The sequence below is a fragment of the Amphiprion ocellaris genome, chromosome 7 (assembly GCF_022539595.1).
Source record: "Amphiprion ocellaris isolate individual 3 ecotype Okinawa chromosome 7, ASM2253959v1, whole genome shotgun sequence".
Taxonomy (NCBI): Eukaryota; Metazoa; Chordata; class Actinopteri; family Pomacentridae; genus Amphiprion; species Amphiprion ocellaris.
Window position 1 is genome coordinate 10,306,406 of NC_072772.1, and position 22,601 is coordinate 10,329,006.

Genomic DNA, 22,601 nt, shown 5'->3' on the forward strand with positions numbered 1-22,601 from the left:
CCACGTATCGACGCGTCTCAAAATAGGAGACGCTGATTGGTTTAAAGGCCGGAAGTTAAGCGGACGTTGCATGCCGCTCGGGTTTTAAACGGACGGGGAGGGGCAACTAAGTAAACTTCATATCGACATTGCAATCATTTTAGTAACAGCCATCAGATTTAATATTACTGCCGACCGCCGGCGTCACCAACCCCGAAACAATGGTTTGAATTTCGGTGTACGCCGCGATACAATTAAAAATGTGACTGGTGCTAGAGTGGATCAGCTGTGTCGTTTGATTCAGCTTACTGTAATGCGAACAACCAATCCCCAAACTCCCCTGAACTAAACCACCAATCACGGCAGAGCGTCCCTCCGGATGATACAATAATAATACATCAAAGTGTCCCAGCTTGCCGGACAGCTATCATACACAGGCACAAACACTCACCAAGGTGATTGAATTAATTAAAGAGTTATTTTTACTATTAACATTTTATTAAAATTCTAAGGTGGCACGACGAAATCATATCATAAGCAGACAATATATATATATATATATATATATATATATATATATATATATATATATATATATATATATATATATATATATATATATAAGACAAACTACAGCTCCCACAATCCACTTGTTTGTTTCCTTAGCAACAGGTTGTCTCTAAGATAGCTCAATGTTCAGCGAAACTGCGGTGGAGTTTTTTTTTTTTTTTTTTTAATTACTAATATAGCAAATAACCTATCACGGCGTTAAACTAAGTGGCTGTTACAAGTTACATTGTGGGTAAATAAGTTTACGATGATATGTGATGGGTCATTAATCAGGAGTTAATAAGTGTGTAGGCTTGTGTGCACCTCAACCGTATAAAAGTAAGGCTTACGATGCTGAACATTACAGGATAGCTGTAAAGTGATGTAGCTTTTTCATACTGTGTTTAAAAACTCTGTTGTTACTGAAGTTTCATGGTCAGTTTTCACCATATTATCAACCGACAGGTGAGTCTGTTACAGGCGTGACTATGTGTGGAGCGCCAGTGGACTTGTCCTTCAAAAACATCAGCAGTCTGACAGGTACTACTCTCCATTATATTCTTCAAAGGATATATGCTTTATGGTCAAAATAATAAGATCAGTACCCTGCAGAAATATTTTTTTCATTGTGTCTACAGTATGTGTACATGTTGTGTATTTTATCAATCTATTGAATGTATAATCAGACACCTCAAGTTAATTCTACATATTTCTGTGTTGTGTTTTCGTGTTAATTTGAAAAGACAATCATCTTTAATACTCTGATCAACAGATGCTGTTGAAACAAAGTGCACCATAGAGCATTAAACAAAACCATACAAACTGACAACCCAGTAAGTAATGTTGATTGTGTTGGTTTTCTTTGTGGTTTCAGACGCGTGGATAGAGGAACCCAGCAGTAGTCTACGGCCTCTGAAGAAAAATTCTGAGATGAAATATCTGAGCCGCTCTCTGCGTCTCAATAACAACATCATCACCGACCTTCATGACCTCCAGAGGACCGTTTGTCACTTCTTGGCCGAGCCGTCACATCTGGCTTGGCTGGATCTGTCCTTCAACAAAATCACACATATAGACCCAGTGAGTTTCCAGTGTCTGGCTCACAGTTGCTCAGCTTTCATAGTTTCTGAATTCTACCACATTTAAACAACTTTTTATTGGTTCAACTATAATGCGATTCTTCTGCGATACAAAAATATCTGCATGTGGAGGAATCAGGTCATATATATTTTTTAAAATATTGCATGAATGCTTCCTGTTGGATTGAATGTGTCACAGTACTTCTGCAATTTGTGTACATGTGTTGCAGGCTTTGTGCGAGCTTCGTGCACTGCGTGTGTTGTATCTTCACGGCAACAACATTTTTATTATGTCAGAGGTGGACAGGCTGGGAGTGCTGCCACATCTACACTCTATCACTCTACATGGAAATGTCATAGAAACCAACAAGGCTTACAGGTGGAGACACACACACACACACACACACACACACACACACACACACACACACACACACACACACACACACACACACACACACACACACACACACACACACACACACACCCTGATAAATTATGAAATGATATTTTTGCTTTTCAACTACTATTTTGTGTTTGTTCATAACATGTGACAGTCAGCACCTCATACTGTCCTGCACTTCAGAGGTGAGCATAAAAGGATTACTCCAGAGTGCAATCGTACTGTGAGTGTGTATGTGAGATGTTTGGCAAGTATTTAGGTGCATAACATTGTAACAGATGGCTGAATGGAGATTAGGTTCATATTACATATCTTAGTCTGCATAGCAACACTGGTTACAAACGCACACAGACTCCAGTGACTGCTGGCTTGTCTTTTTTCATTTGCAGGAAGAGCGGCTGCTGTCTAAACCCATATTTCAATGAACTGTTTTATCTAAAATCACTGCAGCTTTTTCATTAACATATGGTATGGGTGTAGCAGCAGTGACAAATAGATAATACACACTTTTGTCTGAGTTTGCATAGCTAGAGGCCTCTTCAGTATTGAAGTCCTTCTCTAATCTGATCATTCATGTAACTCCACATACTGATCTCTTTGTTTCAAAGTTACATGATTAGAAGTTTTTTTTTCCATTTAAAAGAATCCATTCTTGACTTACAATTGTGCAGATGTAACTTGCCTCGTTTAAAATGAGCAGATCTATGAAGCCTCTATCAGCACCCAACCCTCCGCTGTTCATTGCAGCTTAAGCACACCTGCTCACCTTTGACTGTAAAACTATTGTACTCTAATGGCAAGTTGTAATATTGAACTAATTCAATCATACTATACACATTTGAAGTAGAAATCAATTCTGAAGAAGAATAATGATACAAAAAGCCCAACCCTGCAAGTTAACAGAATAACTGGTGCAGTTTGATATGGAATATTTTTTTTTTATAACTATAAAGATTCCTACAAATGTACATGAGCTATTTATGTGTATTTTTTCTGTGTATAGGAATCGTGTGATTTCTGTTTTGCCTCGGTTAAAGACGATGGACTTCAGTGCTGTGACACGGCAGGAGCGAGTCATGGCAAAGATCTGGCATCACAGTGGCAGAAGCAGTAAGGAGACTCTCCAGTGATCGGTGGCATTTCTTCTGTTGGGGTTTGTTAAACTCAAACTTTAACGTGATTGTCCTGAGCTCAGCATATACTGCTGGAAAACTAACTGTTGACATGTATGTTTGTTGTCACAGCTCTTGGTTGCTTTGCATTTTCCTTCATTGTAATTAACTCTTCTATACACCGATCAGCCACAAGATTATGACCACTGACAGATGAAGTGAATAATAACATCATCTTTTTTTAATGCAATGTTCTGCTGGGAAACCTTGAGTCCTGACATTCATGTGGATGTTTGACATGTACCATCCACCTAAACATTGCAGGTCAAGCAAACCCCCCTTCAACCCCATGGCAACAGTAGTCCTTGATGCCAGTTGCCACCCTCAGCAGGACAATGTACCCCGACACACTGCAAAAACTGCTGAGGAGTGGCCCAGGGAACATGACAGAGCTAAAGTGTTCACCCAGGTTCCACACTCCCCACATCCAAATCTTACTGAGCATCTGTGGGATGTGCCAGTATAAGCCTGATCTAGATAGGTCCCACCCTGCAACCCACAGGACCCACAGAATTCACTGCCACCATCCCCAGAGGTCCTGTGTCCATGTCCCACTGGGTCAGAGGAGATCCACTAGCATAAAGGGAACCAACACAATATTAGACAGGTGGTTATAATGTTATGCCTGATCGGTGTATGCAAATTGCTATGTGCCCTCATCTCTTTCCTTGAGACTGACTGAACCAAACCCAGTTGGGCTGCAGAAATCACTACACTAGGTCTGAATATGCACCTTATATCTATCAGTCATGGCGGGTGTGATTTAATGTGAGCAGATCATTTCTGTGCCTCTCATTGTCCTTGTGTAATTCTGATGTTTTTCTGTATCCGCTATCTTGTTGCTATTCTTATGCCACCTACCAGTGGATATAAGTGGCTGAGAGCTTTGTTGATTTGTGTATAAGGTTTGACTGCTTAGAGTTCTATTGTTAGGTACACTAGGAGCAGGGGTGCTGCTTCCTTAATTTCAGTTTGCCACATGTTTAATTGATTTATTTTGTAGTTTACTTAGCAAGTCAGCACACTCTTGACCCTGATTTTATTTCTTTCATTGATTAAGCAACACCCACAGTTGCTTTTCTTGTGCATTTTAGCCTCCTTTGCTTGTGATTTCTAATATTAAGCAATAACGTAGTTAAACAAAATACAGGTTTTATGTTGCAGCCCTGAAGCCTGAACAGAGCTGGAATGTAAGATTTGCATGTGTAGTGAAATGTTGTTTTGTCCAATATTTGACAAAAGAAGTTGTCAGTAATTTAGCCGTGCAAAATAATCTTATTGTTTTGACCCCCCCCCCCCCCCCCCCCCCCCCCCCGCAGAATGAAGCCACCTCGTATTATGACGAAAATGGTCACTGTTAAATTAAATTACATGGAATTGAAGTTTAAATCATTTGAAAATTTGAAACAGGTTCAATAAAATCAGTGTAATCAAATAATTGTTAAAAAAAAACTGTTATTTACACTCAAGCTTTGATAAGGCAGAAGTAGAAATGTCAATTTTTTACTTGCTGCCTGGCTTAGTGATGCAAGCAACATTTTGCCCAACTGTCTGTTATCCATAGAGCCCAAAGTGTGTATTTTGGTCTCAGGGTTGTAGAGCTGTTACTGAATGAATTTCTATATTTAAATATCATTACTGTACAACAATGTTGTCATAACAAAGCTGCATAAAAGTTACGGTTATCTTTGTGGCATTACTAAACTAAATAATGCTCAGATATGAGCGTGTAGATGTTATTATTTAATAAGACATGAGTGCTTTGTTGAAAGTCTTTAATGAATTAATTAAACCAAAAAAAAAAAAAAAAAAAGTCTTAAAACTTTTTGGTACTAGCCTAAGATATTACAAACATATTTCAGGTAGTATTACATATTTGAGAAACAAACAAAACAGAAAAAAATGCCTAGATCCCATTGCAAAAAGCTCAAATCAGTTGCGTGGTTTAAATAATCACAGCCTTGCAGATAATCCCTTTTGAGACTCCAGAGCGGCTCACTGTGCTCCCTGCCCACACATACAGTCATGCTCTCCTCCAAAGAGCAATTATACACTTAAAAACACAAATAAATAATCACAAAAAGGTCTCGGATCGTTTTATCTGCTGTGGTACATAGACTGTTAATGCTCCCCCACACTGCTACAATGGTTAGTTTCTGATTATTATGAACAACTCAATCATATTACAATCTGCAGCGAAAAGTTTTGTTTAAAAGCCAACAAACACAGGCCTTAAAAGTGTTCTTGTGTTTCCAAAAAAGTTCTCATCACCACAAGATCATAGCCAATCCTGACCAATGAACTCTCTACAAAAAGAGGAACTTCATACAATCCATCATCTGTTTTTATATTAAATCAGAAAATTCTGTACAAAGGCATGAATACACATCATCTGTCCCTGCACCCTCCACACACCCACCCACCTTCATCTCTAAATGCCTCCAATGCTAGTAAATGTGTGAACTTCTGGAATTTGATTTAAAGAGTCTGCCCACGAATTCTTTAGTGCTGGAAAACTGTAGAGGATACACCACTGTCTGTAAACTCGAGAACTTGTGCCCCAAGAAAGCTCGGTCATGTCCCGCTCCCGGTGACATTAATAGGTCCACCCAGCACCCCTATTTGTGTTCGCATCCTCACCCACCAGAGGACAACAGCCAAGAGACTCATGATTTAGCCTCAACTGGAGTAACAGTGGAAGAAAACTTTACATTTCACTGTTTGTTTTTAAACATTAGAGTGAAATCTCAAGGAAACTTACTGCAGTCGGGTTGGTGCTATGGTTTATGGTTCTTGGTGCAGAGTGCCACCAGATTATCAACAAATGTCAGAACTACATTATTACAGCCATCAAAAATATGATATCTTTATCTTCACTCCATATCCACCCTTTCTGGCTAGTTTTTGCTGTTTAAGGAAAAAGATTGAGGAGAGTGTAGATGATGTGCAAACATTAACCCACATTGCAAGTCGTTTTTTTTTTTTATCTTGGTAAATGACTAAAATATACAACTACTACAATTGACACTATGGTGCTGTGATGATTTCAATTAATCCAAAGAGTCCTTGTTTCTTCTGTTACAGTGGAGATCATTTCAAATGCATAAACCAACAGTCAGCAGTCTGTCTCAGGTGATTACACTATTCATTCTTCCATGCCTTCAAAAATCAGCTCGGAATTCTAACAAAGTCAACATATCGAGACAGCCCTGGAAACCATTCATAAAATTTAGAGAGATGATCAAGAAAGGTAATTGACTGATCGATTAAATGATTGATGAATGACTTGTTTTCCGCAGTCTGTTCTGACAAAGCCTGTAATCCATGCATTACGTACAGAGGAGGCCTTGTTGTTGTAAGTAAGATCATATCCACCAACAGTAAACCATCTTCCGTTGCCCATTAGACAATATGTCACCAGCCCGTAATTAATTACACTAAATGGACAGCCATAGGGTGAAACCCTGCATTGTCTCTGTCTTTGTAGCAGTTAGAGGCATAGCTAAGAAGCACAAGGACCAAAATGCTTTAATAAACGGTGGGCTGGAGGTTAAGGATGCAGGAGTGACACAGAGAGAGTGGGATGGGAGGAACAATGTGCAGGCCAGAGTCGCAGAATCAGGGAATGGCAAACTGGACCACCAGGTCTTCTTTAGCATCCACTTTGATCTGAGAGATTGCACTGTAAGCGTAAGCTGCTATCTTGGACACCTGCAAAGAAAGAAGAAGAGTTTGATAAAATGTTAAAAAGAAGTCAAAAAGTTTACTGAGAAACACAGAACTGGCCAGCTGTGTATGATATGCGTGTCAGAAAATATCGATAGGCTGTGCAATATTATGTTCTTTGATATAATTTAGATTTTATGTTTGTAGCTTACATGCATTGCTCAGATTGCACAAGAAGTGGTGCTATGATGGATGGTGAAGAGACTGTGGTGAATGCAGACACAGACCTAACTGTTCTCAATACAAAAAACAGAAAAGCTTCACCAGGAAATGTTGTTCTTTACACTGTGTCAGATATCCTAAAAATCGAATTAAAAATTGCAATACTTAAATGCTGTAATGCTTGGACTGTAACCCCTGTATTATGATATGTGTTGTATCACTACATTCTTGCCAGTACACAGCCCTCATGTGTGACCAAGGGAATACCTTTTTATTAGGTGGACAACAGGAAAGCATTGGGTACCTTTAAGATCTACTTTAAGCCAAACAGTCCAAGACCACACACCCACACATGTTGCATACTGTTCCCAAAAGTGGCTCTAATGTGCTAGTGTACCTGCTGAACATCTGAGTATGGCACCAGGTCACTTGCAAGCACTTGATGGGGCTGGCTGGTGAGGGACGGGAGAGCGAGGGGTTTCTTCTGGGGCAGGCTGGTGCTCAATACAGCCAGCTTAGTACTGGAACAAAACAAAACAAAAAACCAAGCAGAAGCTTATTGAGGCAGTTGCGGTATCATCAGAGTTTAAAGCACACTTTGTCTAATACATATAGCCTTGTCTCTTAAAATAGATTGCTGTGTTATGAGAACTAAGAGTCTAATCTGCATCTGTATTTCAGTCTAAAGATAGCTGCTCTGTTTGGTAGACATCTGCCAACTCCAACTAGATGTCACTGGATCACAGGTTAAAGTTTGAGGTAAAAGGCCAACACTGTTGCAATTTTTTGGTTAAATCCCTTCCTTCACGGGCTCCTTGAGTCGTTGGGTTGGTGTCGAATCTTCTTGTCTGTAGTTTCACTCTGCCCCTCCTACACTTCAGGAAACATCCACTATAGATTTTCCCACCAATCAGAACATACCTCTGGAAGTACAACAGTCTCGCTTTTCAGTAGCATTCGGGCCATCGGAACTCTTTAGTTTAACTTCCTTTCCCTTCCATAAAGAATAAATTAGTGACATACAGCCAGACCACACAACGGCCTTAAGCACTATGAAATGCGCATACCGCAAAACTTTACATCGTGGAAACTACAAGGTCATCATTATATGGCTCAAACACCACATGGATCTTTAGAGTTTATATGCTACCTGTAACTCTGCTGGTCAATAACCCATAGATAAGGTAAAGACAGACTCTTCCATCTCATTTTAAAAGCTGGTTTATGTTTTAACAGTGACCTGCGTCCTTCCTATACAACAAACCTAAAAGTGTCATTCTACCACAGGAAATAAGTGCTCCCACACACCTGTATTGCCGAGCTTTGTCCATGTATTCATGCTGCTCCATCATGACTGAGTCTGCTGCTGACACATCAATGATGTTCCTTAAGGAGAGGAAATAATGACATGTCTTTTGTTTTTTTTTTTTCTTTTTCCGATTTTACTGTCAGGATTCACATGCAGACTCCACCTAGTCTATGGTTGCATGTAGGGGGTGTCTTACTGTGCTGTCTTCGTCAGGATGGATGTAAGGAGGGCTTGTTCATCTGTCCGAGCTGAGGGGACACTGGGAGTGATCCAGTCAGTCCCATTTGGGGGTTTGCTGACAGGGTTTGGGTGAGGGATCAGCGGCTTAATCTCGTCAGGGTCCTAAGATAGGTTGGTCAGAACATAAGTGAATGATAAGGAAGCTTTTAGTCCATGTCACTGGAACAAATTATGGTACAGTTGAGCAGCAGTTGAACACTGAAGAAATGAGTGCCAAATAGCAGACCTCATCTTCCACTTTCTATTCAGTAAGATAGTAACCATAATAAAACATGGTAGCTGAGACTATGAGATGAATTAAAGCATTATGGGGCTAATTAACAAAATTACAAAATTAGATGTCAAAAGTGCTTAATGAGTCAGCCTGGTAATTGTAGCAATGATAACACATAATCCTTGCAATGATCCTTTTACAAATAAGATAAAAGTTAGTTACAGACTAATATAAATTATATAACAGAGTAGACCTAAAACAATTAAATGAAGATTCATTTTGTTATCAGCTATTAAATTGTCAACTATTTTGATAAGCAATTAACAGGCTGCAATAACTTTAGAAGAAAATAAAAATTCTAAATCTTCTGATTTTAGCTTCTTAAATTTCAATACTTACTTTTACTAAAACTACTATCTTGGGTAGTAGACAAAGCAAGACATTTAAGGACACCACCTTAAACTTTGGGAAACACAGATGGACCTATTTCACCATTTTTTAAACCAATCAACGAACTGATTAATCAAATGAATATTGAGCAAATTTATCAACCAATAAAATAATCAGCAGTTGCAGCCCTACATCACAGAGACAGTGAAATATTTACCTTTGACTTTAACTCTGTCGAGATAAGACAAACTGCACGTGGGAAAAAACAAGGTACAAGAAGGAAGAACTGACTTGTTTCCCTAAACTAAAAATAGCTGGGAATCTTGAGGATCATATGACACAAAACACATCAAGATGGTGTGCAGAACATCAACCACTTTTGTTTTCGGTAGACCTGTTCAGGTCATAGTTGAGCATTTAGTCGTGTAAAAGTAACTAATTCACCGCTTTCCAGATTTCTTTAAAGCTATTTTGTTGGCGGAAAGACTGTAACCAAGTCATAAACGATAAGGTCCAACTAATATTTACAGTGGCTTCTCAAATAGCTTTCTTCAAAATACGTTTCTTTGAAGTCAGATCTGCGAAGTTCCTTGCATCTATGTTTTTCCATTTGTGCCAACTTCTCAGCTGCCTGGGTCCAGGCCCGTCTCGAAGGCTTTAAGCAGCAAGCTAATGCTGCTATTAGGTGTCACTGCTTACACTGTTAAAGACCGACAGGCTGGTGCCGTCTGAACACACGGCTCTAATGGATTTTGTGCAAGAAACATCGTCCCATAAATAAAGTACTATTGGGAAATTTAGTTCTTTTAAAACAAGCAGTATTTGTCGGTTTTAGCCAGCTAGCTGCTAACTAACCTGACTCGGGGTCTCGTTCTCGCTGCTGTAACAGCAACCCATGGCAGCGTCCGAGGGGTCAAACTACACAACCCCAGCGTCCCTGCTGTCCGTCACTAACCAGCCGCGTCCGTCTTCTCCTACAAACATAAAACTTCGCCCTTGCGTGGTTTTATTGGAGCCTCATCTAAAGGTAGGAAGCCACTGTCTCGCAGCAGCCTCTCGGACGAGCTATCACATGACAGCTGCTCTGGTGCAACAACACAGCGACCACTTCCGCTTTTAGAGAAGCAGCGCCGACCCTCGTCACGTGACGGAGGAACGTTCAAACGTGAGCGGAATAATGAAAACGTAAATATGAGTGTGACAAACACAAATACTGACAATAAGCATAAATAAATAAAATAAAAATGAATAAAATGTTGTCCATCGTGTGCCTAAATCACACCAAAAAACAGTGCTTTGGGTAATTTGATTATTTGCAATATATCAGTATTCCCTTCTCTCGGAAGAATCAATATTTTTAATATATATATCCTATGCATATTGCCTGATTTATGAATTTGGGTTTGTATTTCATAGTCATATTTATTTATTTTACAGCATTACAGACTTAATTAATGAATTAATTAGGTTAGTTTTTTAACTCGATGATTTATTTATTTAATATTGTGGCATCCCATGCTGTTCAACATGAGCCTCACAAGATTCAGATTCAGAAAACTTTATTTGTCCTCAGGGGGCAATTAAAAAGGCACGTAGAGCAGGCAGTGCAACAATGACGTACTATTTAAGAAATATGGATAAATATATACAAGTCTATAGCAAGTAATATAGGAATAAAAATGAAAAGAGAAATAAGACAAAAACACAGCTTGGTAACATATTACTGCAAATATGTCATACATAGTGCAAATATGAATGAACAGTAGGTGCAATATGACAATGAGGTAGATACAAGAATATATCACGGTAGATATAGATTGCAAAGTGCAAAATGGCAGAGTTCATGTATTCTCTCTCCAGATAATGTAGATTAAACATGATATTATTGCATGTTGCTTCACTGCATGAAACAATGGTTTAACATGATTAGAAGATAGTGAAACAAATCCAATCGATGATCAGTCTCCTTTATTCAGTGTATAAACCTGAAATCTGTGTGGAACAGCTGAGCTGTGGGGTATGTAGGAGAAAACAGAATAGTTTTTATTTGTAATGCTGTTTATTAGTTGAGACTCTCAGTTTAAAGAAACACATAATTTTTTGCTGCTGTGTAATGCTGCAGGTATTTAATAAAGTCAAAGGGAAGAATCAGAGACACATCAGCTGTGGGCAGCACACAAGAGATGTATTAAGGTTCCCACAAAATCCAGAATTGCACTCAGTGACACACTGAAAAACATCACTGTAAGATTCAGATATGAATCAAACACTTTGCTCATCTGAGTCACATTAGAGACCGTTTTGGGTCCGTCAGGGCAGTCAGTGATTCATAACGTGAACTTTACATGAAGCATCACAGGGAGAAGAGCTTGTTGCACATTATGGGATACATTTGGTCTCTGGATGTATTACAGGCAGCAAAGTTGAGTTTGACAGTTAGAGTAGCAGTTTACAGTGTTTCAGACACAGAGATTCCTTCCCAATGAAAACAGCTGATTTAAAATCAATTTGTATGTGTTTAGTCAGCAGAGATGCACACAATGACTTCTGCAATGTCACAACCCAATCTGGATGTATTTTGCTTGTTTTATTTCTCTCTCGTATCGTAGGATGTTGACTACACTTCTTTTAACATACAGTACATCATGTTTATGCACCTGAACACATCATCAGTGATGCTCCCTTGGCTCATTGGGTGTTTCAGCATCACACTCCAGGAGACCCAGTCGAGTAGATCAAGCCTCCAGATGGCAGGTTGTTACCTAACATATTATCTGTCAAAATACAGATAATAACGTGACTCAGATAGATCTGAATCATTTTAGAAATCATGTCTGAAATAATAATGTTCAGGTCTCACTTAATGTAATCTGAATTTTGCAGAAACATTAATACACTTCCTGTAATCCTGTTTGCCATCCACAGCTGGCTTAGAAATTATTTACAGTTTTGAATTTTAATATGTATCATTTTTCTTTCAAGTAACAACACATGTCATTATTTTTTTATTTCGTTGATTTACTGATAACTTAAAAAAAGCAGAGTGTAAGTTAATGGTCAATTGTTGCTATAAAAAAGAAATAAACACTAAGCAAATTGCTTTTTCTCAAAATACAGACTTTTGATTTGATTTAGATTTCTACAGCAAATTCTTTGTTACATATCCTGTCATAACTTTATTAAGGTTTGAAAACCAGTGATCACCGACTTTGATCAAAAATACAATAAATAAGATGTTAAAAAAGATAAGTTATACAACCCTAAAGTAAACGTCTGTTATTCTCATGGGGCCAATGCAGGGATTTTATTTATTTATTACTTTATTATTGTGATTAATATCATTGTTGTTGTTCATTTTATTTATTTTTTGTTTATTTATTGATGTGTTTTAGTCTGTTATAGCTGTCTTTCACCATTTTTTATTATCATCTTATTTTGCTATTCTGATTTTTTTCCTTATCCTGTCTCTAGTGTTTCCTCATTGCTTTTATTTTTGACAGCAATTCCTCAGTCCCTGTTTTTATTGTCATGTTGTTATTCTTTTTGTTCAGTAAAGCACTTAGCATTACATTTTATTTATGTGAAACATGCATTATAAATAAGGTCTGATTGACACAGAACTCACAGAGGGTAGTAGGTGGGGTCAATGAGAACAATAGCAAACCTTTATCCTTCGGGCCCAGTAGCTAAGTGTTGAATTTCAAATACATTAACCTGCAACTCCAGGTTAAAATGAAAAGTGGTGAGTTGTAGCCATTCCTCTCATGTGTAGCATTACTGCATTGCAAGCAATTTTGAGATAAGCAACAACTCTAGCAACCTTTCTGAGCAGTGCTTCTCATTCAGTTTTTTTCTTTGGAAGTGGGTAGATTTCGCAAAAATGAGAGAATTTAATCAAGTTTGAGCCCTATTCCATGAGAGGTTACTGTAGAAAAATCCAGCAGCAGCAGGAGAAGGCAGGACGAGACATGTTGGTGCACAAATTTCAGTCTGGAAGAAAGATGAAAGGGTCTGTGACACCCTCTGGCTCAGTGTGATGACAGAGTACCACACACAGCACTGCTATTTTATTTCCAGTAACTGATTTTGCAATACTGACAGTTGATGTTTTCAAAGCTCTTTGTGCAAGCACACAGCTTCCTATTGCCCCTGATACCAGCGTTGGTATCGATATTGAACGATACCAGTGTAATGATATCGATACTTTAAATTAATGTAAAAATGCATCTCAAAAGAGCATTTCCTATTTCAGTAACAGAAGTATTGCACAAATATTGACCAAACCGTCAAAAATTAACACTGTTTAAGGAGGTCATCCCTCATGTTGTGATTTCATCGGCAACCCAGATTCTTCCGTTATGCACAGAAAACTGACCCAGGAATTAGTCTGAGTCTTAGACCCTGTGAGCATTTACAACCCCATCTTCATTCCAGATCTGGACCATATACAGCTCCTAACTCTTGTTCTAAACCTAGACTACTGAAAAACTTAGTATGGAGTATTGGTATCAATATCGGCAATGCTGGCCCTTTTGGTATCGGATCATACCAGATTTTGCAGTATCACACACCATTACCCTGTGGTCGAAGATCCCTTCCTGGCACAGCAGCCTGCAGTCCCCTGCAGACAGCACTCTGTGGGTGGGATGATGACTGGGAGGCGCCTGCCCTCTCATTTACCCCGTTTCCTCCACACCTTTGTTTACACCTACAGACCGGTCAAGTCCAGGCGGAAGAGCAGCAGCTTTGCACATTTCCCTCCCAACAACAACAATGTCTGCTTCTCTGCTCACTTTTGTGCTGCTCTTCACACTTTCTCGGTCCTCGAACACGGTGCCTCCTGCCCAGCTCGGGCCGCCGTCGCTCGGCTTCAGCTCGTCGGTGCGTTCGGTGTGCAAACCCATCCCCAGCACTCTGTCTCTGTGCCACGGCATCGGCTACAGACGCATGTGGATCCCCAACTTGCTCGGCCACGACTCCCTGAGAGAGGTCCAGCAGCAGTCGGCGGCCTGGCTGCCCCTCGTCTCCAAGCTGTGCCACCGGGACACCAAGAAGTTCCTGTGCTCGCTGTTCGCCCCGGTGTGTCTGCCGGAGCTCAGCGGGCCGCTGAGCCCCTGCAGGAGCCTGTGCGAGGCGGTGCGGGACGGCTGCGTGCCCGTGATGAGCGCCTTCGGCTTCCCCTGGCCCCAGATGTTCAACTGCAGCCGCTTCCCCCGGGGAACCGAGCTGTGCATCCCGGCCACCGGAGAGCAGGAGGGACGGACGGCGGAGGAGGTCCGACACGAGGAGGCGCTGAAAGGTCAGTGGACGGATGTGATTGTGTCTGACAGAGGGAATAAAACGGCTTTGTGTAATTTCTATTCCTTACACAAGCCAGCTACACTCTCCATCTCATAACTGTGTTGGACAGATTTATTTTACTCAACTACTGTCAGATTTAAAAGATGTATTCCCAAGTTTTACTCCACATGACATGACATAGTTAGAAGCTCCTCTTCAGGTTAAGATGTTACATTTACATTAATGAGATACACTGAAAGATTGTTGGTTTGTGGCTGCCTTACAAATGGTCATTTTCTGTTTCAGTCATTTGCAATGCAAGAAGTTCAACCAAAGAGAAATTCAGTTCAGTTTGATTTATGTAACACCAATTCACATCACAAATCATCAGACCTGACCTTCCAAGAACACTGTTAGAATTACTTTTCAGTAGGAAACTTCTTCTGCTCGGCTTAACAAGTGTAATCAACATATAAAATGAAAATGGTTCATTTCACATATTTGCAAACCCATCCTGAACAGACGAGGTGTTTTGTGTTAATTTATCAACTCCATGAAAAGAAAAAAAATCAAAATCTAAAATACAATTTTTAATGTATGTAAAAAATTGTCATGTAAAACTATTGTATTTTATGTGTAGATCTTTCCAATGTACATTTAAAAAGCTTTAACATGCATTTTTTTATGCAAAACAAGTGAATTATCTTTATTGAACCATGACCTGTGAGAGGTAAAGATTTCCACTGCATTAAATATTGATAGAAATGGTTACTAATGGAGTCAACAATGAGATAAAACAATGGTCATTGGGAGTTTTTATTTTTTTATTTTTTTTTGTTTCTGACACTTTTGGATAATTAAACATGACCCAGGAACATTTTTTGCTGTTCCTGAGAAATCAACCTAACAGGAAGGTTAAGAAACTAAATCAAACTGAACAAGAACATAAATTAAACTCAAAGCAGTCAGGAGGCCTGTGTTTTGTCTCAGCATGAAAACAAAGTTCCCCTCATCCCACCCAATCACTTGAGAGATAATTGGGGCCAGGATGTGCTCTATTGAGCACGTCAGGATTTAGTAGGATAGCTCAAATGAATCAAAAGATATTGCTCAAAAACAAGTGTTCACTATAGAGCACATACATGAATAGGCCGGGTCTCAGAAGGTTAGTGTTCTAGTGTAGTGAAACAGCAACATATAGATTAAAAGTGTTGCCAGTCTTAGTTGAAAAATAAGTGCAGCATGATAAATAAGAAGCAGTGACAAAAAAGTAATGGAAAGATTTCCAGTGTGGAGAAATGTGCAAATTAGCCACCTAAAATTAGTCCTATACAAGGTTGCCTAGAATGTACTGTAAACAAGAGCTTGAAATATGCAGGAGGATAATATTAATCTTATTTAAAAGCTGTGTGTTCAGCAGTGAAATTCACAATCATTGAAAACAATCATTGAAACTATACTATAAAACTGGCAGAAACATGTTCAGGGAGGGCGATCGCCTGCCTCGACCAGCTGGAGTAAAAAGGAAAGAGGACAGGATAGCAGATAGAATAGAATACAGAAAAACATTACTTCACAGAACAGTTAAGACTGGGGAGGTTGGATGCTGCTAACTCAGAAACATGTAGATACCCGCAGAAAGAACAAACACAAGCTACAGGAGAGGAAAAACACAAAGTTGGCAACATGCAATGGTGATGTATAAATTCATGGAGAGTGAACTAAAGAGAGATGCTCTGTTGGGATGTTATTGTGCAATAAGGCCTTTAAGATATGGTGGAGTATTTAGAGATTTGTGTGGAAGAAGATGGATTTAAAACTCTATTCTGGATTTTACAGTGCATCAATTAAGAGAAGCTAATATAGGGAAAATAGGATTGCTCAAAGTAATTTCTCAGTACTCTCGCTGCGGCATTTCAGAATCATTTTGAGATTCTGATAAAAAGCAATTACAAGACTTCAGCCTAGAAGTAACAAATACATGGACTAGTTTTTTAAAAAATTGTTTTGAGACAGAATGTTCCTGATTTTGACAATAATTTCCCCAAAAAAACTTACCTTAAAGAGGTTTAACTGGCCAACATTTTTTAAAATCAGCTAGATAAAGACAAATTTGTGATCATTTCCTGCTTTGTCTTTTCATCTTGACTTGGCACTGTGACTTCTGGGTTTACTGAGATCCCTGGACTAAGCTTCTAAACTGTATTTAAAGTAGTTAAAGTAACTCCAGGTGCTACCTTAAATACTGTTGTTTACACTTTGTTGCATCAATGATGATCTGACACTGCCATATATAATAATAAAACACTCACAGGAGCCATTGTTCTGCAGATCAAGTACTTCTATAGTTAAGATGCATTGTGCTCATAACACTTCCATACTCCTGTTTTTGATTGCAGGACGCTTAACATGGATGTAAAAATAGTTTAAATATCAGAAAACTTCTCCCACTCTCTAAAACTGATGTCAGGATCAGCCTCAGCAGTTTATAACCAGAATAGGGCATAGGGATTATAATATACACAATGCATATAGCTTTTCAAAGTAATTTCAGTTTTGTTTTGTTTGCTTTTTTTATTTTACCTACTTAACGTATGACACTTCATCTGTTTTCTAGTACCTCTTTGGTTTGTTACTTGTGCTGTGTAAGTTTAATTCTATCCAATTTTGCCTGATCTTAAAATGTTTTTCACGCTTCGATCCTGGTGTTTGTGTTTTTCCAGACGTTTTCCATCCTCACTGCAGATAATTGCAGTCATCTAATCGTTTCTGTTTTCCATACCCCAGGGAGTGTTATCTGTGATGCCTGCAGTCTGGCTGCTGAAGGAGAAACTGACATCCAGGAGAACTTCTGCCACAGTCCATACGGTGAGAACAAACTGACAATGTGGGCTCCAAACACATCCTTTCCTTCTTTTAGGAATTTAGTAGAAGGCACACAACAGTTTATCTAATAATCTCACTGAACTAAAGAGCTAGCTTTACAATGTGTCCCAAGTGACACCTGCTAAGTAGTATCATCTCCGTCCGTCTCTGTTGCAGCATTTAAGATGCGTCTGGGCAGCGTGTCAACAGTGGGAGGCGACCGTCAGCTGGTGCCTACGGCCCGCAGCCGCATCCTGAGGTGGGCAGGGGGAGGTGCAGAGAGGGCAGAGGAGGTTGGAGGCGCGATGGCCCATAGCGCTTTGTGGCTGCAAGAAGGAGGCACTTGTACTTGTCCTGGTTTGGACTCTGCAGAGACAAACAAAGACGGAGGGTTGGAGGAGGAACAGATCGACAGGAGACTGGCTAAAGAAGGAGGAAAGGTGGGAAACGGGGTCCAGAGCGGATGGTTCCTTGCACTGGCTCAGGCTGATGAGGGAAGACTGGTGCTGACTCGACTGGTGAGGTGGAGCAGAGGGGACAAAGAGCTGAAGAAGTTCATCAGAGCCCTCCTTAAGCAGCCCTGTCCAGAGCTTTAAGCGGCAACTACTGCAAGTCTGTCCTGTGGATGTTACTTTATGGTTGTAAGCAGTCTGAAACTGTGCCGCTAATAGCAACACTTACAGAGTCCATAAAATCCAAAGAACAAATAGATAACAAGTCAGGAATCACATGCTGATTAAAGAACAGCTAAAAGGTCCTAAATAACAGCAAATAAGTCACCTGAGCGTAGATGATCCTAAATGCTCCCTGTGCAAAATGAATGCCTTTTTCTAGTAAAACAGAGGATCAGGCAAGCATGATTATTAATTCATGAAAGACTTGCTGTAATCACCAGTTATGCCTTAATTCTGTGAATGTCACTCAACAAGGGATCCTGAGACATTAAGAAAGTACAGTTACAGCTGGGGACGTATTTGTATATTTGTGTACATACAAGAGACAAAATGTAACCCATTAATCCAATTATTTACTGAATTAAAGAGATGAGTGCAAAGGTGTCAACTAATAACATCATGTGTGTTATTGGTACTTATCTGCGGGGAAGCAGTGTCATTGTTGTTATTCCTGTACTGATAAGTTTTTTTTTCATGCTATGTATTGTATCAAAATACCTTATTACTGTGCTTTCACACACATTAAGGCTGTAGCATAAATATAATAGACATTTATGTTACTATTATTTGATGTTTTTCTTTCACTGCAGCTTAAATCTCACAGCTGTAATTTAATAAGTGAAAACAACGTGGAATGACATGACAGCGACAAAAAAAAAAAAACAGAAGAGAAGCACTGAAAAGGAAGAAAGGATGGGAAATGTGATATCATGTGAACAATAAATTTGGGTTTGGTCTATTTTTTTGCATTTTATTGTATATTTATTTGTATCAAACCTGGTTCAACTATTTTTACATAGTAGTTTTTCATTTAATAAACTTTTATCAAAATTTTGTGTTGTTACATTTGACAAGACTATAAATTAGATGTTCTTTGGCTTATTCTCGATTTTTCCATCAGTAACGAAAGAAATTGGACTCCATAAAACCACACAAAGACACACACCTGTTGATGTTAACTTGATATATCAGATGTCAGTTTCACACTGGCTCTGTTTCACTGTCTGCTCCTTTTTCACAGCGTTCCTCCTATTTTGAATGTCTAAACATGACAGTGTCTGTGTGTGTCATCAAAATGACAAAACCTGATGTTCACAGGTTGAAGAGTTGCTTATGTTACTGTCCTTATCTAATGTTGGGGAATAATTACAGGACACTGTCATGCACGTGATACATAAATTATTCATGCTGCGGAGTCTCTGACCTTCTCTTAAACACACACACTCGACTCTCTCTTCGTATTTCTGCACCTCGCTCAGCTGAGGTGCTGCTTTTCAACTTTCTCACCATCACCGCTTCTACTCTCTCAAAAACAGGTGAGCTTGCTTTGTTTTTCATGGGACATTAAGATGGATTTTATTGTGAAGCAAACATTTGCTGTAGCATCTGTTCAGGGTGTTGCAGAAAGCCTGTGGAGTGTACAGTTACCTGAGGCAGTAGAAACATCTAGACACAACACGTTCTCTCACGTGTGGCACAGGCCTAAAGCATGGAGGCTGGTTTCTATGCAGACGACATCTGCTTTAATTAAAAATATCAAGGCATATCATCTGAAAATTATTTTATTTTGGGCAAAATTTTGTATATTCATTATTCTTTCTTTCTGCACAATAATTGTAGATTTTTTGAACATTGTGAGAGACTTTTCTGTAGTTTTGCAGCAGTTACTCATGGCTTTGAGCATTCAAGTCATGGAAGTATAACCAAAAAATAACATTTAAGTATGGATTTTTTGGGGTCAATATTGATTTTAATTAATGAGATATTTTCAGTGTCAGCCAATATTGAACTACACGAATTCTGGCAATGGGATTATTTAAGGATACGACCACAAATTTGCCAGAATCTTGTGGACGGCTACCAAAGGCATCTAGTTGAAGTGAAAAGAGGCCAAGAGGCATTTAAATAAATAGTAGCAATGCTGTATGCCTATTTTTGACCCAGAAGATTTTGTCATTTTTTTAACCAAAATCTGTGATTATTACAGTAGTTATTGGAAACTCAGGAATGCTATAATGTACATGGTCTTGACAAGTGCATGTAAACTTTTGTTCACAACTGTGTGAGATAAGTTATGTTGAAAACTGATAGGGTCATTGTTCATTAACTATCCAGCAATGTAATTAACAAACAAGTTAGCAACTTAATGTAAAGATGCTGCTTGACTCTGCAGCACCATCCGCTCGTCTGTGATACATACTCATGCTACATGTGCTGCAGACAGTGCGATGACATACTCTGTAAAATACAGTTTTCATATCAGCACATATTAAAGAACACATAATCTGATACCAATATATTTGTGATAGGCCAACATTCCCTGATAATATAGGCAAACCAATGTATTGGTCAGGCTCACTTTTAACACTTTCAATAGTTCATTTGTGGACTGACATAGTTGTTCTTTTTAGCCTCATATTGTGTCACCTTCATATCGAATGTCAGCTGAAATTGACAAAAGCCTTGTTTCAAACAAGACAGAAACTGCTGTTGATCTACACTACAGAACAGCACAGTTCAGGAAGAGATGTATAAAATACAGCAATTCAGTGGTCTAGTAGTTGGTAAAAGGAGTGTAAGAGAAACTCAGAAATCATTCAGTAAACATCTGCTACATTATTCATGCAACAGTTTATTTGAAGGTGCACAAGAGGACATGGCATCCACTTTGTTCATACATAAATATGTGTGCGTTTGTGTGGTTTTCTATCAAATCTAGGATGGTGTCCGGTGCTATTGCTTTGGCCTTCCTTCCCCTCCTGCTGACACTGATTATCAGGTACCGCTACTACTTTGTGCTGTTGTACCGGGCAGTTCTGGTCAGGATATGGAAGGACTGCATTACTGGTCTGACTCGAGAGGAGCGGGCCTACCAGTATGTCCTCACTCACGCCACCCCTGGAGACCCTGACAGCATTCTTGAAGCCTTCGATGTTTGGTGCAGCAAGGTGGAGTTCATCAGCAACATTGGGCCTAAAAAAGGTGAAGAGATATTATACAGAAAGTTTTTTGTATTAGAAACATGACGTAAAAGTATAAATTCCTAAAGAAATGCTGCAGATATATAAGTCTGTCTGATTCCTCTTTATTTTAGGGAAGATCTTGGACCGGCTGCTGATGGAGCAGAGCCCTCTGACAGTCCTGGAGCTGGGAGCCCACTGTGGATACAGCACCGTCCGGATCGCCCGGAGTCTGCCGCTGGGAGCCAGGCTCTACAGCATTGAGATGGACCAGAGGAATGCTGCTATCGCTGAGAAAATCATTCGCTTGGCAGGTTTTGATGATGACACGGTGAGACAACATAAACATACAATGTAAGATTGCGCTGTACATCTAATGCACTTCATTTATTATACAACGTACCCAGCTACTTGCAGAATTGTCAGTTTTTTTAACATACATTTTGGATATGTTTATCCAATGTACTGAAAACCCAACGACTTATACCTCTGAAACTTGCATGCTGTGTGCTCTTCAGGTGGAGCTCATTGTGAATCCATCTGATGAGGTGATCCCTCGTCTGCGTTCTGACTACAATCTAGAGAGGCTGGATTTTGTCTTCATGGACCACTGGAAGAAATGTTACCTCCCTGATCTGCAGGTAACTAGAACAGTTAGAGATGAGGTTTACATATGAATTACAAATCTATCTTATGGTTTTTTCATCCTGTCAGAAGTATGACAGGATAAAATGACCAGTTTGAGCTCCCTTACTTACTGCTGAAGTGTTACAGACACTGGAGGGCTCTGGTCTGCTGGGGAAAGGATCTATGATTTTGGCTGACAACGTGCTGTTTCCTGGAGCTCCAAAGTTCCTCAGACACCTTCGCAGGAGCGGCCTGTATCAGTGGAAGATCCACCGGGCAACGCTGGAGTATAGCAAGGGCATCAGGGATGGGATGGCTGAGCTGGTGTACCAGGGAGTCAAGTAGACCTCACAGACCAATACATGACACTCTCTTACTCAAATATGTATCTTAGGAGTGGCATGGTTTGAAGGGATACCCCATGTTGAAGCAATTATTTTGAAGGATAATTGTGATAAAAACTGTAAATTATCCAATGAAAACCATAACATCTCAATCTCTAGTGTGCATTATATGTCAATTAAAGGAAATTCAGGAACGTCTTCCAAAATACCCCAGTACCAGCGCCCTCTCCTGGGTGAAAAAAGAACTATCAGGAAAATAAAATGTCATGTACCAGCATGATAACCCCATGTGCACAATGTTCACTTCTTCATTTCTGCTGGGAATCTTTGTCACTTGTCACCATCTCCTGTCAAAAATCTAATAAACATAGGCGTATCTTTTAAAAGAACATGCTGGTTTGTTTATGCTTAACTGCCAAATTTGAAAAGACCACAACAGAAAAATGGATCTCATATTTAACAAAAACTAAGAGAGCTTTAAATATGCATTACTTATGTACAAGTTTAATAATGGAAGCTGTCATTTCGTAAATCCAAGCATTAATTGTGAACACTGGCACCATCATAATTCAGATGAGCCTTTATCAGTAACAGGCTTTGTATTCACTTTATATCAAACAATGAGTCA

The 22,601-nt window shown here is 39.4% G+C and overlaps 4 protein-coding genes across 5 annotated transcripts; 3 read left to right on the forward strand and 1 right to left on the reverse strand.

Annotated features, from left to right (window-relative positions):
• Positions 1 to 703: 703 nt before the first annotated feature.
• On the forward strand, positions 704 to 4,462 carry lrrc51 (leucine rich repeat containing 51). The gene is made up of 4 exons (XM_055012128.1): positions 704 to 1,068; positions 1,403 to 1,608; positions 1,838 to 1,986; positions 3,014 to 4,462. Exons 1-4 carry the CDS (start codon positions 1,017 to 1,019, stop codon positions 3,138 to 3,140), a joined length of 534 nt encoding a protein of 177 aa, XP_054868103.1. The 5' UTR covers positions 704 to 1,016; the 3' UTR covers positions 3,141 to 4,462.
• Positions 4,463 to 4,940: 478 nt separating this feature from the next.
• On the reverse strand, positions 4,941 to 10,313 carry lamtor1 (late endosomal/lysosomal adaptor, MAPK and MTOR activator 1). Its single transcript, XM_023273833.3, has 5 exons — positions 10,079 to 10,313; positions 8,576 to 8,721; positions 8,379 to 8,456; positions 7,468 to 7,591; positions 4,941 to 6,893 (listed from the first exon to the last, which is right to left on the reverse strand). The coding sequence occupies exons 1-5, from the start codon at positions 10,118 to 10,120 to the stop codon at positions 6,801 to 6,803; spliced, it is 483 nt and encodes a 160-aa protein (XP_023129601.1). The 5' UTR covers positions 10,121 to 10,313; the 3' UTR covers positions 4,941 to 6,800.
• Positions 10,314 to 13,807: 3,494 nt separating this feature from the next.
• sfrp2l (secreted frizzled-related protein 2 like) lies at positions 13,808 to 18,781 on the forward strand. Its single transcript, XM_023273886.3, has 3 exons — positions 13,808 to 14,522; positions 17,291 to 17,371; positions 17,546 to 18,781. The coding sequence occupies exons 1-3, from the start codon at positions 13,997 to 13,999 to the stop codon at positions 17,962 to 17,964; spliced, it is 1,026 nt and encodes a 341-aa protein (XP_023129654.1). The 5' UTR covers positions 13,808 to 13,996; the 3' UTR covers positions 17,965 to 18,781.
• Positions 18,782 to 19,242: 461 nt separating this feature from the next.
• Positions 19,243 to 22,553, forward strand: tomt (transmembrane O-methyltransferase). 2 transcript variants are annotated; one of them, XM_023273945.3, is made up of 5 exons: positions 19,243 to 19,358; positions 20,762 to 21,024; positions 21,137 to 21,333; positions 21,521 to 21,643; positions 21,777 to 22,553. In XM_023273945.3, the coding sequence occupies exons 2-5, from the start codon at positions 20,763 to 20,765 to the stop codon at positions 21,972 to 21,974; spliced, it is 780 nt and encodes a 259-aa protein (XP_023129713.1). In that variant the 5' UTR covers positions 19,243 to 19,358; position 20,762; the 3' UTR covers positions 21,975 to 22,553. The 2 variants fall into 2 exon arrangements, with proteins under 2 accessions (XP_023129713.1, XP_054868530.1); XM_055012555.1 differs by lacking the exon at positions 19,243 to 19,358 and having other exon boundaries at positions 20,754 to 21,024.
• Positions 22,554 to 22,601: the final 48 nt, after the last annotated feature.